The 16,217-nt window shown below is 46.4% G+C and overlaps 1 protein-coding gene across 1 annotated transcript; it reads right to left on the bottom strand.

The window, feature by feature from the left end:
• Positions 1-7,012: 7,012 nt before the first annotated feature.
• Positions 7,013-13,681, bottom strand: PGAM1 (phosphoglycerate mutase 1). Its single transcript, XM_069459881.1, has 4 exons — positions 13,431-13,681; positions 9,747-10,021; positions 8,875-9,055; positions 7,013-8,111 (listed from the first exon to the last, which is right to left on the bottom strand). Exons 1-4 carry the CDS (start codon positions 13,567-13,569, stop codon positions 7,942-7,944), a joined length of 765 nt encoding a protein of 254 aa, XP_069315982.1. The 5' UTR covers positions 13,570-13,681; the 3' UTR covers positions 7,013-7,941.
• Between the last annotated feature and the right edge of the window lie 2,536 nt (positions 13,682-16,217).

The raw sequence follows: 16,217 nt of genomic DNA, 5'->3' as shown, positions 1-16,217 counted from the left end.
CAGGGGTTTGCCTGGTGGCGCCCATTACCTGACTTGTGTCAAGTGCTTGCTTGCTCTGGACAAAGCCTGACTGCCAATCTTTTTTGTAATTTTTGTGTTCTATTTTAAGTACTTATGCTTATTGAGTACTTACTGTGTGCCAGGCTCTGAGCCAATCACTTTATATACCCCCCCCCATTTAGGTACATTATGGTTTAGTGAAAATTCTAAGACCCATGTGGTGGTACAGGTAACATGTGAGTAGTTCTGAAAAGTAAAGATACTCCAGAAAGGGTCAGATCTGAATTCAAAGGTAGGACAGAGCACTGTCTTATGAGGTGGCCAGGGAAGGATTTATGACATGAGATTGGAAGGATTTATGACATGAGATTGGAAGGATTTATGACATGAGATTGAAAGGAATTAAAGAACTTAGATAAGTGAAGTGAAAATATTCAAGGCAGAGAGACAAGCCCAGGCTAAGTGCAAAATCATGAATGAGGCTTAAGTTTGGGGATGAGGAAGAGATGAGCATTAAACACAAAGAAGTTGCAGAGGAAAGCTGAATAGGAGCTGTCACTTGCTGAGATGTTCAAGAAGCTCATATCGTCCACGTGTAGTGAGGGTGGTTGAAGAAGAGTTTTGGAGTCGGGCCACTTGAGTTTCCTCTTTTTTTTTCCGAAGACATTTCTAGTTGTTACATTGAGTTTCCTCTAGTTGCTAGCCTTGAGCATGTTAGGGTTGTTTGTTTTTTAATAGAAAATTTTGAGATAATTATAGATTGACCTGCAGTTTTAAAATATTATACAGGCCAGAAGGCACAGTGGCCCACGCCTGTAATCCCAGCACTTTGGGCCAAGGCAGGAGGATTGTTTGAGGCCAGCAGTTGAGATCAGTCTGGACAACATAGCAAGACCCTATCTCTACAAAAAGTTAAAAAATTAGCCAGGCATGGGACACGTACCTGTAGTCCCAGCTATTGGAGAGGCTGAGGCAGGAGGATTGCTTGAGCCAGGAGTTTGAGGCTGTAGTGAGCTACGATTGTGCCACTGTGCGACAGAGTGAGACCCTGTCCCAAAAAAAAAGAGAAGAAATACTACAGAGAGATCCCTTGTACACTTTGCCCAGTTTTCCCCAATAGCGACATTTTGCAAAGTTAGAACAACAACTAGGATGTTGACATTGATACTTAAGTTGTTTCTATCTCACGTCTGGTTCTTCATCTGAAATAGTGTGACCTGATAGGGTTAGTGTGAAGAAGAAATGCATAAAAGTGCTCTAGACATGCTAATTTTACAGGTACTATGTATCTGATTGCCTTCTATCAAGTAACTACTAAATGCCTGGCCTTATGCTAGACACTTTGATGTACTTTGGTTAATCAATCAGTCCCCTATAGATAGGTGTTTTAAGACTTTACAGTTTTTTTCTATTATAGACAGTGCTGCAGAGAACATCCTCTTACCTTTATGTTTGTGCATGCCTGTGTTTCTTTGGCAAAAGAGATTCCTAGCAGTGGAATGTTGAGTCAAAGAATATGTGCATTTTAAATTTTGATTCGATTCTCCCTTAGTGCCTTCCAGAAAGACGCTACCAACTAAATCTCTTAACAATGTTAGCCTTTTTACTCATGTCCTCTCTGAACTTCACAGTGACCCTGGAAGGTAGCCATCATTTCCACATTGTACAGAGGAGCAAACTAAGCCTTAGAAAAATTGATTTACTTGCCCCAAGTCACACAGCCACCAAGTAGCAAAGCAGTATTTAAACCCAGCTCTGTTTCACTGTGAAGCTTACAACGTTCTTCCACCTGTATCATGGTGCCTCCTTTAGGCCGAGTATTGAACAGAACCTTGGGCCTGCAGTTAGAGGCTTTCCATATTGATATTCGTTCATTAATCCTGAATACTTGTTGGACATCATTCATTCAATAAATATGTATTGAGCGACTACTTTGCCTACCACTGTTCCAGGACGGGGGAGGAAAGCTGTGAACATGATAGAAACAGTCCTGTGGAGTTTACATTCTAGTGGGAAGGACAGATAATAAGTAAAGTCAAATAAAATTTCAGGCAGTAATCTTTTAAAAGTGTCATAAAGCAAAATAGAAAGTGAGTAAGAGGCCTTTTCTGTTCACCCAAGAGTATTGTCTAACCTAGGCTATTATCTAATGCTCTATTGGAATCAGAATATATTATCTTGGCCGGGCGTGGTGGCTCACGCCTGTAATCCTAGCACTCTGGGAGGCCGAGGCGGGCGGATTGCTTGAGGTCAGGAGTTCGAGACCAGCCTGAGCAAGAGCGAGACCCCGTCTCTACTAAAAATAGAAAGAAATGATCTGGAAAGCTAAAAATATATATGGAAAAAAATTAGCAGGGCATGGTGGTGCATGCCTGTAGTCCCAGCTACATGGGAGGCTGAGGCAGAAGGATTGCCTGAGCCCAGGAGTTTGAGGTTGCTGTGAGCTAGGCTGATGCCACGGCACTCTAGCCCAGGCAACAGAGCAAGACTCTGTCTCAAAAAAAAAAAAAAAAAAAGGAGAGAGAATATATTATTTTGTGTTTTTTCCTTATCTACTAGTACTAAAGATAACCAAAAATGGAACAAGGTTGATTTTCACTACAAACAAATAGTACCCAGCTGGACTTATTTCCTGTTTTCCCATTTCAGTTGACTTTCTAGCTATAGCACTTACAGATTCAGTAGAACAGCTGATACTTTCATAATATAATTTTGGTCAGGATGGAGAAGCAGAGGGTCGGTGATACTAATTTTCCTGTTTATTTCTTTGCCCATCACCCTGTTTCCAAAGAGCATTTGAAACAACTGGATAATGGTCTTCCCTGGTCTGCTGCAGGCCAAGTTTGATTTTCTCACCGTGAACCATGTGTAACTAGTACAGGTTAGTTACGTGCCTGCCTCCCCAAGTAGCCGGAGCTCCTTTTAGGGCAGGATTCTGTCTTGTTTATCTTTAAATTCCCAGTACTCAGTACTGTGACTAACCTATAACAAGTGCTCAATAAAATTATTATGGGGTATTCTTATAGCTGAACGGCTGTGCCCAAACAGGAACCATTGCGTAAGGGTGACAGATTGCTAATCTGAAATTAGATTAGCAAGAGAACAAGGAAGAGGCTGTTCTTTCTGTGCTTTGGAATGGTGGTTCTCAGCCTGGGTTAGGTACACTTCAAAATTACCAATAAAGCTTAAAAAATAAATAAAGTAGGTGCCCTAGCCCTTGAATCTCATGGTGTGAGCCGAGAGCAGGTGTTTGTGTTTTTAAGCTGCACAGGTGATTCTGATGTGCTGCTGTGGGTGGGAAGCACTGTCTGGGAGGTCTAGTAGTTGTGGGTCTCCCAGGGGGAGTGGATGATGCCAGCTTTCTGTTACTTTCCTGCCATGGGCAGCAGGTGTAGTCAGGACTCTTAAGATACAAGGAGTGGAGACTGCTGTGACCTCAGGTGCTGTCAGGATGTAGAGTCATTGATCCCAGGATAGGAAACAGGTGTGGTCTGGCCTCATGAGAACTAGAAAACAGTCAGGAACTGAGACTGTCCTCTCCCTTTCTTGGGCCCCAAAGCCTCATCTCTATTTTTGCCTCAGTTTGTATATGGCCAGAAAAGAGTCGCTTTGGCCTTTTCAGTCAGCTCCCCACAGCAAAAGGGGCCATGACCTCTCATTTTCCCAATTAATTTCTTGGGAAAGAAATCTAATCCCAACTCCTTTTTTAGAGCCAGGCCACCAAAGTCCTATCACCAACAAGCTTATGAATTCTGCCCTTGAATTAGAAGCCCATGCAATCAATGGTGGGGGGAGGGGGTTGTAGTGTCAGAATTTGAGTGTACTCAATGAAACTGTTCCCAGGGAAAAAGTGGGTGCAGATTCCCTGACAAGGAGGTAAATGGTGAAGCAGATGGCCCAAGCTTGTTTAGTGACAGATAATACTAAACAAAGGAAGTATCCTTGGGAAAAAGGTCATGCCTCAAGAAGTTACTCTGGACCAGGCAAGCGAGGATGAAGAATTAAGAGGCGAAAGGTCAGCTGCTAAAGTCACCCTTTAGAAGGAGAAAGAGGAATAAGAACAAAAAGGCTGCTGAACCCTGGGGATAGCTGGACAAGGACCAAGTGGCAATACCTGATGCCCTTGTAGCCACCCAAGTGGGGACTAGAATCACAGAAGGATGAACAGTAAAATGGGTCAGCAGCTGGTGGTTTAAGAAATTTGGGGTTCAAGGCAGGCTCCAGAAATAACAGAATCACCAGCCATAGGGTACTGACTGCGGAGAGCATTTGTGAGGGTTTTGCCAAGGGGCCGTCACCAGTTACAGACCTGTTTTGTTCACTCAGGAACTTGAGTTCACCAGAGGGTGACCCTGGAGGGTGAAGCCCGAGGCCAAAAGGGCAGCCTGGTAAAAAGGCATGGTGCTGGTGAGTGAATGTCCCAAGGCACGTGGGTGGGATTTGTGGGCTGGCTTTGAACCAGAGTTGGTGGGACACCTCCTTTCCCCTCATAAGTCTATTCCTTAAGTATTTACTGTCCAGGCCTCCGAAACTTTAGAGGAATCATCTCAGATTGCCACATCTTGATGAAAACGTCTGCTTAGAGGCAATCAGAGTTTGGAGAATTGATTCACTCTCCCTAAATTCACAAAAGACTGATTGATAAACCAGAACACACATTTACATTAATTCCTAGTAAGATATCTTTCTTTTGACAACCACTGATGTTCTAATAACGCTGCCTTTATAGTATCAGGGAGCTCAGAAACAGTAGGGACCAGGTAGGGCTTTGAAAAAGATAAGAGCAAGAGAACTAAACATGAAAGAGCTGGATGGGTTGCGGGTTCTGCCGTGTGACCTGTGGTGGAGACTCCCCTGGCTTCACTGCACAATCTGTGTTTCTAAGGACCAGGAATTTTAATCTCCCTGGGGTCCCCTGTCTTCCCCAGGGCTGGATAAATGGACAGGCTCTCTGTTCTGGACTCCAGATTCCCTCATCCACTATTTACGGCAGCATCTCCATTCATCTTTTGCTGGCACTGGAGGAACACGTTAGAGTTCTCAGCTGAAATGGATTACCTTTCCAGCCAGCAGTTTTTGCTGCCCTACAGGGAAGCTTTTTCATTTTGGCAGAAACCAGTTCCCAGCAGATGACCCTATGGAATATGTGGAGGACAATTTCCTCCAGAGAGCTGATCTCACCTTTAGGGTCATGCTTCTTACCATTCAGCCACAGAACGGCACTTGTTTACCTGGCCCTCTGCATATGGAGAATTTGTCATTTGAACCGGTATACCTCTCTCCTCTGACTGTACCCACTCACTGTCTTGTGGGGTGGGGAGCAAAGTCCTCATTCCCCAGGAGTGCAGCCTGGTCTGGTGGTCACAGTCAGATGCCCATTCCTTGGAGCTGGCCAGCAAGACTGAGTAGCTGTACCCAAGCTGTCACTGAGCTGGCCGCTGGAGTATGTAGGCTTACAGTCAGAAGGACCTGAGTTTCAAACATGCTCCACCACTTAATCCCTGTGAGATTTTGGACAAATTACTTAACCTGCCCCTCACTCATGCCTATTTCCTCATCCATAAAAATTGGGATGAACCTACCTACCTTCAAGTGATGAGAAAATCAAGTAAAAAATGTGTTGAGTAGCTGCCACAATAAATTTAAGTCTCCATGGGACTCGACTCTGGGTGGCAGTAGAGGGCAACAGAAGGCAAATCCTGAGCCCCTTTCCCAGATGAGGGCTTGAAGGAGCCAAGAGTCACACAACAGGGGCAGCAGATGCCTCAAGACAGGAAAGGGCCTTTCTGCAGACACATCACTCCTGTAGCAGGCCTTGCTCTCTGGCACTCATCTCTGACGAGGAAGGTGGAACTTTTGCTACTGACCCTTACACCCACAGCTAGGGTTGGGTGCCCCGTGAGCCAGCCGATCCAATCTGACTCGGTGAAGAGCCTTTGGTCAAACAAAATTACCAACTCTGGTCTAGGATACCGTACAGGTTAGGAAGATAACACCCCACCAGGCTCTTGGGAGACTCAAATTAGTAAAGGTCTTCCTAAGGTTATTATGTAGATCAAATGAAAAACTCAACTTGAAAAGCAAGATGCTTAAAACTAAATTTTAGAATAAGGACCTTGATTGAGTTTAACTGAAATCCTTCATCTGGGCTCCAGTACTGAGCACATGTCTGCATATTACCAGCCTTTCACAGGTTCTTATCCGGCAGAGGCTGGCACAGAGGACCTGCACAGCCCAGCAGATGGAGGGTATTACCTGCTCCTACTAGGAGAAGGGAATGTTTTCTCTTGCCTCACGGACTTTCTCACGTTCTAATCGTATTTTCAAAGGCCTTGGGGAAAGGCGGCAAATGTGAGCAACGCCCCTCCCCAATTGTGCATATAATGTGATCATGTTCTTCCCATTGCACTAAGTCATTTTTTAAAGTTATGTATAATTTTTGAGGATTTTTTTTTTTTTTTTTTGAGACAGGGTTTTGCTTGTTGCACAGGCTGGAGTGCAGTGGTGTGATCATAGCTCAGTGCAGCCTCAAACTCCTGGGCTCAAGTGATCATCTACCTCGGCCTCCCAAAGTGCTAGGATTACAGGCCCATGCCACCACGTTCAACCAAGGATGTTATTAGATGATTGGCAGAGTTCAAACTTTAGGGGCCAGAAAGAAAGATATGAATCAAGTTTAGATTACTAATACAAAAGGGTTAAAAAAAAATCCAGCAAAGCCTTTATTTACTCTAAAAAGGGTATAATGTAAAATTCAGAATTTTACTTTGCCATTGAGGGACGTTCAGTAACCAGGACCACTGAGCAGGAGCTGCTCAGAGGGGCAACATCCCACCCCAGACCTCAGCCCTTCAGGCTTATGTGGAAAACCTGCCCCAGACTGTGTAAAGTTGTGACTGGTTGTCTTACAACTCCTGATCCTGTCGTACAAGGACTTGGGTAATGAATGACATTTCAAGGTGAAAGCTAAGATTTCCTCAGACAAAAGGTCTTACACATCACACATGAAAATATTGCACATCACTCCTTTATTATACTGATCTGGAAAAAAGATTAGTACAGTTACGCTTAAAGTGAGTACTGGGCCCACACAGCAGGGCCAAGCAACTAGAACATGACTCAGAAACCAGACAGTGAAAGACACACTCGGACATGATCAAGAAGCATTTCACTGCCACAAAACAAAGCCGGGGAAGGATTCTAAAACACACAGCAGGATGCACTCCTACCCCTTAGAAGTCAAGGAGCTTATCCCGTATTGGTGTGAGGAATGGCTTATTTTCTAATGACCATATGTGGGACTATTTCAACCGCCACTAGAAAACCCCAGGAGGGTTTTTGTTTTGTATTATTTATATATTCTTTTTTTGTAAAAGTAAATGTAACACAAACTTAATACAGGATTGATCCCAACCTTCTGGAGCCAGCTTCTCTGGGGTCAGGGAGGAAACCGCTGGTTTTGTACATCACCATGCAGGTTACACTCATCTTCCACTGGAATGACTAGAGTCCCCCAGGCAGTGGCCTGACTGTGGAAGAGTACAGGACCGGCTCCTGGGAGCAAGGAGGCTCTCTTACTCCTCCTCATTTGGTCATGCCTCCGCATGGTTCTTCCCTAGCCCCTACTCAAGCAGGTCCCTAGTAAACAAAGCACTGGCAAACCCCGAGTTACCGCCTCTCAACTCTTGGATAAGAGGAGTCTTCCCTTGGCTTGGACTGAGAACCCAGACCCCAGAGGTGCTATTCTGACTAGAGTGTATGAAGGGAGTGGGTGCAGGAGAAAAAAATGACTAAGATGAAATTGGGAGCCACTGGTCCCCATCTGCAGCTACAACTCAGGATGCCTCCAGACGTGGTCAGTGTGACATGTGCAGGGGAGAGGTGCAGAGGAATGGGAGGGTGGGGAGGATGTTCCTTGGGCAGTATTCTGTCTGCTGGCCTTCACTTCTTGGCCTTGCCCTGGGCAGCCACAGCTTCCATGGCTTTACGAACGGTCTCTTCATCCCCCAGGAACTGCATGGGCTTGATGGGCTTCAAGTTCTTGTCCAATTCATAGACCATGGGAATACCAGTCGGCAGGTTCAGCTCCATGATAGCCTCTTCAGAGAGACCTGAAAGCACCCACCATGATCAGCCACGCAAGATATGAATCCACATCACCCCTCCAGGTTTCCTCTTTGTCCTCTGGGTGACAGAGTACTTTGATAGGAATTAAAATAAGACATCCTTTCCAATCTAGTGGTAGTTCTGAACCCAAGGAATGGCCCCTAATACTTATTTCTCAGCCATTAAACTGAAAAGCAAGAAAAAGGTATACAAGATTTTGAGATGGACCACCAACAAACTACAGAAAGGTGTACACTGTAGATATCCCTACCAAAATGGGATATAGATCTCAAAAATACAGTCTATCCAGCCTGCCAAAAATCAGCACACCTGGGCATTTAGGCCCTAGGGTGAAACAATTTAAGATGCAAATTGAGATTCCTATGTTAAATTGTGCCAGGTTGTAACTAAGGAAGGTTTGTATCAGAAGTTTCAACTGGAAATCCTAGTTTAGGCATCTCAAACTTGAATGTGTATCTGAATCAGCTGGGGGACAGATGCTGCTTCTGGATCAGGTCTGGAGTGGGACCTGAGACCCTGTATGGATCATCAAGCTCCCAGGAGGTCCAGCTGTCGCTACTCTGCACACCACATTTTGAGAAACAGGTCTGGAGAGTGTTTTTTCACTAGGAGTCAACCTAGACTGTCTCTAGGGCTATCAGTATGTCCGGCCCTTTTTTGAAGGTCTCCTTTATACTAAATAAGTCCCTGATTAGTGGCAGTCCTGCTTTATCCCTCCTTGAGGTCCCCTCTAAAAAAGGTACATACCCTCCAGATGCTTGACAATGCCCCGAAGGCTGTTGCCATGGGCTGCGATGAGTACCCGTTTCCCCTCCTTAATCTGGGGAACTATTTCTTCATTCCAAAAGGGCAGAGCTCTGGCAATAGTGTCCTTCAGACTCTCACAGGAGGGTAGCTGGTCTTCAGTGAGATCTGCATACCTACGATCCTTAAAAAAAAAAGAAAAGAAAAGAAAAATCCAAGTTTACCACTTAGCAATTGCATCTATTAAATGACTTTGCAATGTATCAATTCTGCCCATTCCTCACTTCCTGAGGGGTTAAGTGATGGGTGAAGGTCTCTCACCAGGGTCCAAAATAACTCAAAAGAAAAAAAATTCCTGTGGCCTAAAACAAAGCAAAAAAAAAGAAGAAAGGGAAAAAAAGTCATACAACAAGGCTCTTCCCAATTCACTTTAACTTGCAGTTGGTTTAGGAAGGCCCTAAGGCTACGGATGGGTTTTATAAAATTTAGCAATAGATATATTTAAAAAAAGATAGAAATTTTTCTTAGAGCTGGGTATGATGGCCCATGCCTATAGACCCAGCTACCCAGAAAGGCTAAGAAGGGAGGATTGCTTGAGCTCAGGAGTTCAAATCCAGCCTGAGCAACATAGCATGACCCCATCTCTAAAAAAAAAAAGGCTATAAATAAATAAAGTATTCTTAGATAAACAACATAAACTAGCAACTCTTTTAATAAGTGAAGGTTATTCCTTAGAGAAGAGGGAGATTATGATTAACTATTTTGTCATAAATTATAAATTCAGTGAGACTAGGCAGACATTCATAAAAGCTAAAGAAAAAGAATGAGGCCCAAATTCTAACCCTGGCAGAGAGACCAAACCTGTTTGTCCATACCTTACTGATGTTGCTGTAGAAGGGGTGGTCGGGCTCCATCGGCGGCGGGGGGACATCGTAGGAGCGCCTCCAGATCTTGACCTGAGCCTCACCGTGCTTGGCTGCAGTTTCTGCCTTATTGAGGCCGGTCAGACCCCCATAGTGCCGCTCATTGAGGCGCCAGGTCCTCACCACAGGCAGCCACATCTGGTCAATGGCATCCAGCACTGTCCAGAGGGTCCGGATTGCTCTCTTCTGCACTGAGGTGAAGCAGATGTCAAACTCATAGCCAGCATCTGGAAATTAGAAGTTCAAAGTGATAAGCTAATCAGGTCCACTCTGAGCCAGAATTCTCTTACATACATATCTCCTGTACAGGCACCCCTGTATAATGAAATATTTGGCCAAATATTAACTTGAAATCTCTAAGTAATAGCTAACATGTATAAGGGGGCTTACCATCTATTAAGCACTGGACTAAGTACTTTGTTATGTTTTAGTCTTCGCAGCAATCCTACAAGGTTACAATCCTTACCACAATTTTTTACCAGGGACTAGAAGAGTTAAGCATATTAGCCAAGGTCACAGCTATTATGAAGATGAAGAGAATTAAAACCATACTGTGTGACTCCAAAATCTAACTTTTTTTTTTTTTTTTGGAGCCAGGGTTTTGCTTTGTCACCCGGGCTACCGTGCTGTGGCATCATCATAGCTCACTACAACCTCAAACTCCTGGCCTCAAAGCAATCCTTCCTCCTTGACCTCCCAAAGTGCTAGGATTACATGTGTGAGCCACCATGCCCAGCCCAAAATCCAACTGTTAACCACCATCTCTAGCTATCCCCATTTTCCTAACTGCTAGGGATCCTGGTATTTATTTTAGTTAGAATTGTCACTTCTGATATTTATTAGACCTCTGGTCTAGGGAAAATGGGATTTTGAAGTCTAACAATCAGGACACAGGAAGAGCTCCTAAGAATGCTGATAAAACTTCAGTTTGTTGCATGAAATTGTATTTTCCCCATAGAGTGTGGAAATCGCATCACAAGCTCTTAACCCACGGTTTCTCTCTACTATAGAGAAAGTGCCAGCCTACTCCCAAGTACCCTCAGAGGAATATGCCTACTTAAGTGTTAAACCAAGTTGGAGAAGCCACTCACTGAAGAAGGTAAATGCTGTGCACTATCTGATTCATTTACAAATTTATCTCTCTTCCATATACAGTAGTTATTGTGGCAAGAGTTATGTTGGCCCAACCAATAGGTTACAAGGAATCAGTCTTATTTCATATGTCATAGAAGATTATTCTCCCTCTCATCTTAATGGGGAGATGGCCCTTTCTTCATATAGTAGACCAGGAAAACACTCCTGTTTTGCTACATGAAGATACACAGCCCTCTTTGAAATTCAGCACAAACTTTCCTGGATATTGCTTCATGGTGAGGTTAACAACCGTAATTAATAAAATGTGAAGTGAATATTCATGTTAGTCATTCAACAGAGAATGAGGCCGGTAAGAACTATACCAATGGGGGAAGGAAGGATTAATCACCAGGGAAACCCACCACACCCACAAGAGAAGTCAGGTCTCATCACTGAGCCTCGGGACAAGTCCTGGTAGACTCAGTTACCATCACCTCCCTAGTCACCTCCCTAACCGTAAGGGGAGGAATGGCTCCCCAGCAAAAGGCTGAGTCACTGGGGAGTGAATACTCACAGTGTAAGCCTCAGCTCCCCTGCTGAAAAGCTACAGGCTGTTTCACTACAATTATTTCCCCTTGCAATGGTGGGTCTCACTTTGGATACACAAGGAGGTCTGCAGGGAGGAAGCAGTTCCCCTTAGGACTCTGAACAGAGAACACTGAAGGGACAGAAGCATAAAGCCTCTTCCTTTAACTTGCCCATTAAACAAAAGTATGGCCTAGGGCACTCCCAGGGATGGGGGTGAGCAGAGTGGAGGACTCTATCCTCCCCCAGGCAATCCCTCCCTATCTCAGCAGTGTGAGGTGTTGCTCAGTTCTCACTAGCCCTTTCCTGAAAATAAATTCCAGACTGTACAAACCCCACTTAAAGCACTGATGAATTTTATACATGTATATTTTTTAGGTCTTTTATATTATTCATAATGATTTTGTCATTCAGAATTTGCTTCTAGTCTTTCATTCTTTAATATAAGCATCTGTGATGCCCACAATAGATACTAAAATTTTAAACCTGGCTTTTTTGTATTTAATGCTACCAACATTTATTTTAAAATAAACAGGGTCTGTTATTTTACAGAAAATACAAGTTTAACCGTTTGATCAGTCTTAAATAGAGGACAGAGAGCAATTCACTTTGTCCTGGGCTAGTCATCAGCAAACCACCAGACTCATACAGTTCTTCCTGCCAAAGAGCTACAGAAAATGGCCTCCTTTACCAGCACTTTCCATTTCTCAGCCTCCCCTAAAAGGTGAGGTCACACCAGCCCATCCCAAAGCATTCACACGCCCCTTCCCCCACAAGAAGGATTACATTTCCCAGACTTTCCCAAGCTTTGCTTCATTTGAAAAGGAAGTTCAGTGAAGGGAAGAAGCTAGGGAGAGCAACCTGGGGCCAAATACCTGCACCTCATCAACCAGGCATCAATGACTCTCTGCTGCTTCCGCCAGAGGCTAGAAGGCAACAGGGCAGGACCTGCCCCAATCATCCGTGGAACACATCTTCGGTCCAGGGATTCTGAGTTGCTGGCAGCAGGGAATGCTTCCTTATTAGCATTCCAAAATCACAAAGGGCAGTCTGGGGCGGGGGGCAAGCACTATCTCACTGCCACTTTCACCTTTGCCCAGCTTTGCCCAGCGTCCTTGGCCAACAGCCTCCCAGTTCCTCACACCTACCTTTCTCCACCCAGAATTGGGGCAAGAACACTGGACTAGGAATAAGATATGACCTTGAACAACTCATCTTTCCAAATCCTCACTTTTCTCAGCTATAAAAGGGGACCTGGAAGGGATGGGAAGGAGGGGATAAAACCTGCCTATGGGGTTGCAGAAATGAACAACTCAAAACACTGATTCATTCACTCAGTTACACCTGTGGATGCGTTTTGGACACAGTATTTGGGGAATGCTGCTGAACAGCAAAGCCCTACACAAGCACGCGTATTTCTTGGTGTCTTAAAGCCTGTTAGCCACCCCCAAAGCAGCCTCACTCCCCTCACTGCCAGTAACGAGCCTGTGGCCTGCCGTTTCGCAGGATCCGCAGGCGCCTCTTGAGAAGGCCTGGTTACAGCTGCGTTACACCACCGCGCATCCTCCTCCAGGAGCCCCAGGCCTTACCAACCGCCTCTGACTCTGGGGGAACCCTAAAAAGGCCTGGCCGCCACAGACGGCTCCACCGGGGTAACCGGTCCTAGAGTTATTAAATGCTCGGACTAAAAGGTGAGAATTCTGCAAGGTGGTGTGGTGGAGAGCGAAAAGGGCTGCGGGGAGACCGCTTTGGGTCCTCTCCCCGGCGCGGCCCCTCACATGCCACTGGGTGACCTTGAGCAAGTCGACTGCCCACTCTGCGCCCATTTCCTCAACTGCAAAGCACACTGCTGGAGAGACGCTGCCCAAAGTGTCGGTCCTCTCCAGGAGGGCGCGGACGCAAGCCAGGCGGCCTCCGAGGCCAGCCACCGGGCCTTGTGCAGCCCCCGTTCGCAGCGCGTCCCGGGCCCCTCCGCACCTCGCAGCGCCTGCCCTCCGCGCTTCGCCTCCTCGTGGCCAGCCGGGCTCAGGTCGGCGTCGTACCAGCCGCTGAAGCGGTTCTCCAGGTTCCAGGCGCTCTCGCCGTGCCGGATCAGCACGAGCTTGTAGGCGGCCATGGCGGCAGGCAGGGGATGCGGCGCCGACTGGGGATCGCCGAGATTCCAGTGTCACAGCCCGCCCGCGCCTGCGCACTCGCGTCCCACGACCCAGCTCCCGCGCACTTTCTCGCTCAAATCTTTCCACTCGCTCGGAACCGCCCTCCTCCCGCCAAGTATGCGCATGCGTCCCATCTCGGCGCGGCGGCAGCCGAGGAGAGGGGATGGGCTTCGGGACACCAGGGCGCATGCGTCCCCCGCCGCCGGTCCCGCGTGCGCCGCGGCGGTCACGGAGCGCACGTAAGCACGCGAAGGGCAGTGGGGCCCCTGGGCGTCCCGGGCGCGTGTAGGGCAGAGCTGGGCTGCTCCGGAGCGGCGGCGCTCCCCTCCTGTTGCTCTCGTTCCTAAGCCACTGGCGTGATAAAGTCCCTTTATCACTGGAACCGCCCTGATCTCTGCCAGCTCGCTGTGCCATCCGCACGCAGTCTGATTCACACACCTGTGTTTGAATCTTCACTCTTGCAATTTATGTGCTTTGCATCTTTGGGCAGGTCGCGAAACCTCTCAGCGCCATCTGTAAAGTGGACATCTAATACTTACCTGGTAGCTATCTACCTGGAAGTGTTCAGTAAATAATTTTTTCTATTGCTACCTCATTTCAGTAGAACGCTTATCGTTTTGCTCCTATTTTAAAGAGGAGGAAACCGACCCTGATGCCACATTATTCCAAAGGCTGCTCTTGGCCCGGCCCAATGGCGCTCCTGCTGTGACCCCACCTATTTGGGAGGCTGAGGCTGGAGGATCACTAGTGACCAGAAGCTCGAGACAGGCCTGGGCAACAGCTTGTCTCAAAAATAAAACACCAAACGCTGCTCTTTGTCTTACACAGGGCTGTTTTGTCCCTTCTCTGTGACAGTCGCTCACACGCCTAAAGTCATTGTTTCCTGGGCCTCCAACAAGGAAGCATACTTCTCACATTCTAGAAAGAGTTGAATTCTAGTGGCAGCTTGCCCCTCTCCTAGTCCCAATCAGCAGCCTGACTATCGGCTTATCTGGACCACTTTCTCCTGCCCATGTCACTGTCTCCTGGTTGATTTCAATCTAGCCACCTTAATGACCACAAAACATGAGCCAGGCAGTGGGCTAGAGCCAAGGATGGGCTGGTGTGTTTCCTGCCCTTCATGCAAGCAGAGGGCCTGTAAGACCCACAAGTACACAGCTAACAACAACACTGCGCTGTGTGTTAGAACTTGACAGAGGCTAGAAAAGTTTTTAACATGCTCTGGTAAAGCACCTATTGCATGCCAGGCAGAGTTATGTAAATGCTTTACAGACATTAACTCCTTCAATCCTTATGTCTTTACAATGACCCTATAAGGCAAGTAGTATCACTTTCCCCACTTGAAGGTGAGGAAACTAAGGGTGAGATAATTTGCCCAAGGTGACAGGAACCAGGATTCAAGCTTAGGACAGCTGGTTCCCAAGTCCATGCACTTACCTAGAGTGGGAAGGATTTGAGAGTCGGAGAAAAAGCACTTTGGGAACAACATGAACCAAAACACATAGGACTGGCTTATAGATAGGAGCCACTGTTTGTGAGAGTTTAGTGTGTCAACCCTTTAAATCTCAACCCTCCACCAGTTTATATATTGTAAGTACTGTTATAGCTCCATTCCACAGGTGAGGAAACCGAGGCCCAGAGAAACAGCTAGGAAGTGGAGGAGAAACCAGGACTCAAACTCAGGCTGTCCAATGGCCTGCACTCTAACTGCAGTGCTCCATTGCCTCCCTCCTCTGTAGGTGGGAGAAGATGGAATTCAGTAACTGGAGAGGTGAACGGGATGGGGTCCAGCCCTAAAAGCTTCACCGAGAAATCACAGGACCCCCAGGGCTGCAAAGCTAAAATTGCCTTCAAAGGGCTCATGGTTTAATCTCCTGGGCATGGTGCCCATGGGAGTCTTTCTGAGAAGACTTTCTCTTAGAAAGTTCTCCCTCTGGTCTTTCCTGCTGCATCCTAATCTGATCTCCAGGCCCTCCCAGGGAGAGCTTTTCCAGCCTTAACCTTGGCTTTTTGTCCTTCTGCCTTGGCCCAAATCCATGCTCCCAGCCTGATTCCTACTGTGTTCCTTTCTCCTCCCCCTGCTGTCAGGAAATTCAAGATTTCTGGGCCCTCATCACATCATCTCCTCATCGGTTCTCCCACTTCTGCAATGAGTAGGAAGTGTGAGTAGGAAGAAGATGCCATCGGAAACTTGAGTTCAAGTTTCTGGTTAGCTGTGGGGCCTGGGATGGGTCAATCAACTTCTCATTCTCAGTTTCCCCATCTGTAAACTGGGATAATAATCATATTCATACCCACCTAAGCAAAGTCTTGTGAGAAATAAATGAGATGATGAAAGGAAACAACTATTCATAATAACATTATATTAATAATGAATATTATTAGCCATGTGATCAAGAAAGCAAAAAAGATTTAATGAGGCACCAATTCAGAAGGTGTGAGTGTGGAGGTACATGGACAGACTTCCCCTCTGGCAGAATGCCCGGTAGCGGATGACTTGCCCGCTGGGATCAGACTAGACAGATAACTAGCATCTATGCCACTGGCCGTGGGAAAGAGCTCAGGAATCCTACTTTATTTCCTTCACCAACCTCCTCTGCCTCCAGAA

Source organism: Eulemur rufifrons, chromosome 28 (assembly GCF_041146395.1).
Source record: "Eulemur rufifrons isolate Redbay chromosome 28, OSU_ERuf_1, whole genome shotgun sequence".
In the NCBI taxonomy this organism is placed as follows: domain Eukaryota; kingdom Metazoa; phylum Chordata; class Mammalia; order Primates; family Lemuridae; genus Eulemur; species Eulemur rufifrons.
The sequence above is the reverse complement of the archived record's forward strand: the minus strand, read 5'-3'. Positions and strand labels throughout refer to the sequence as shown.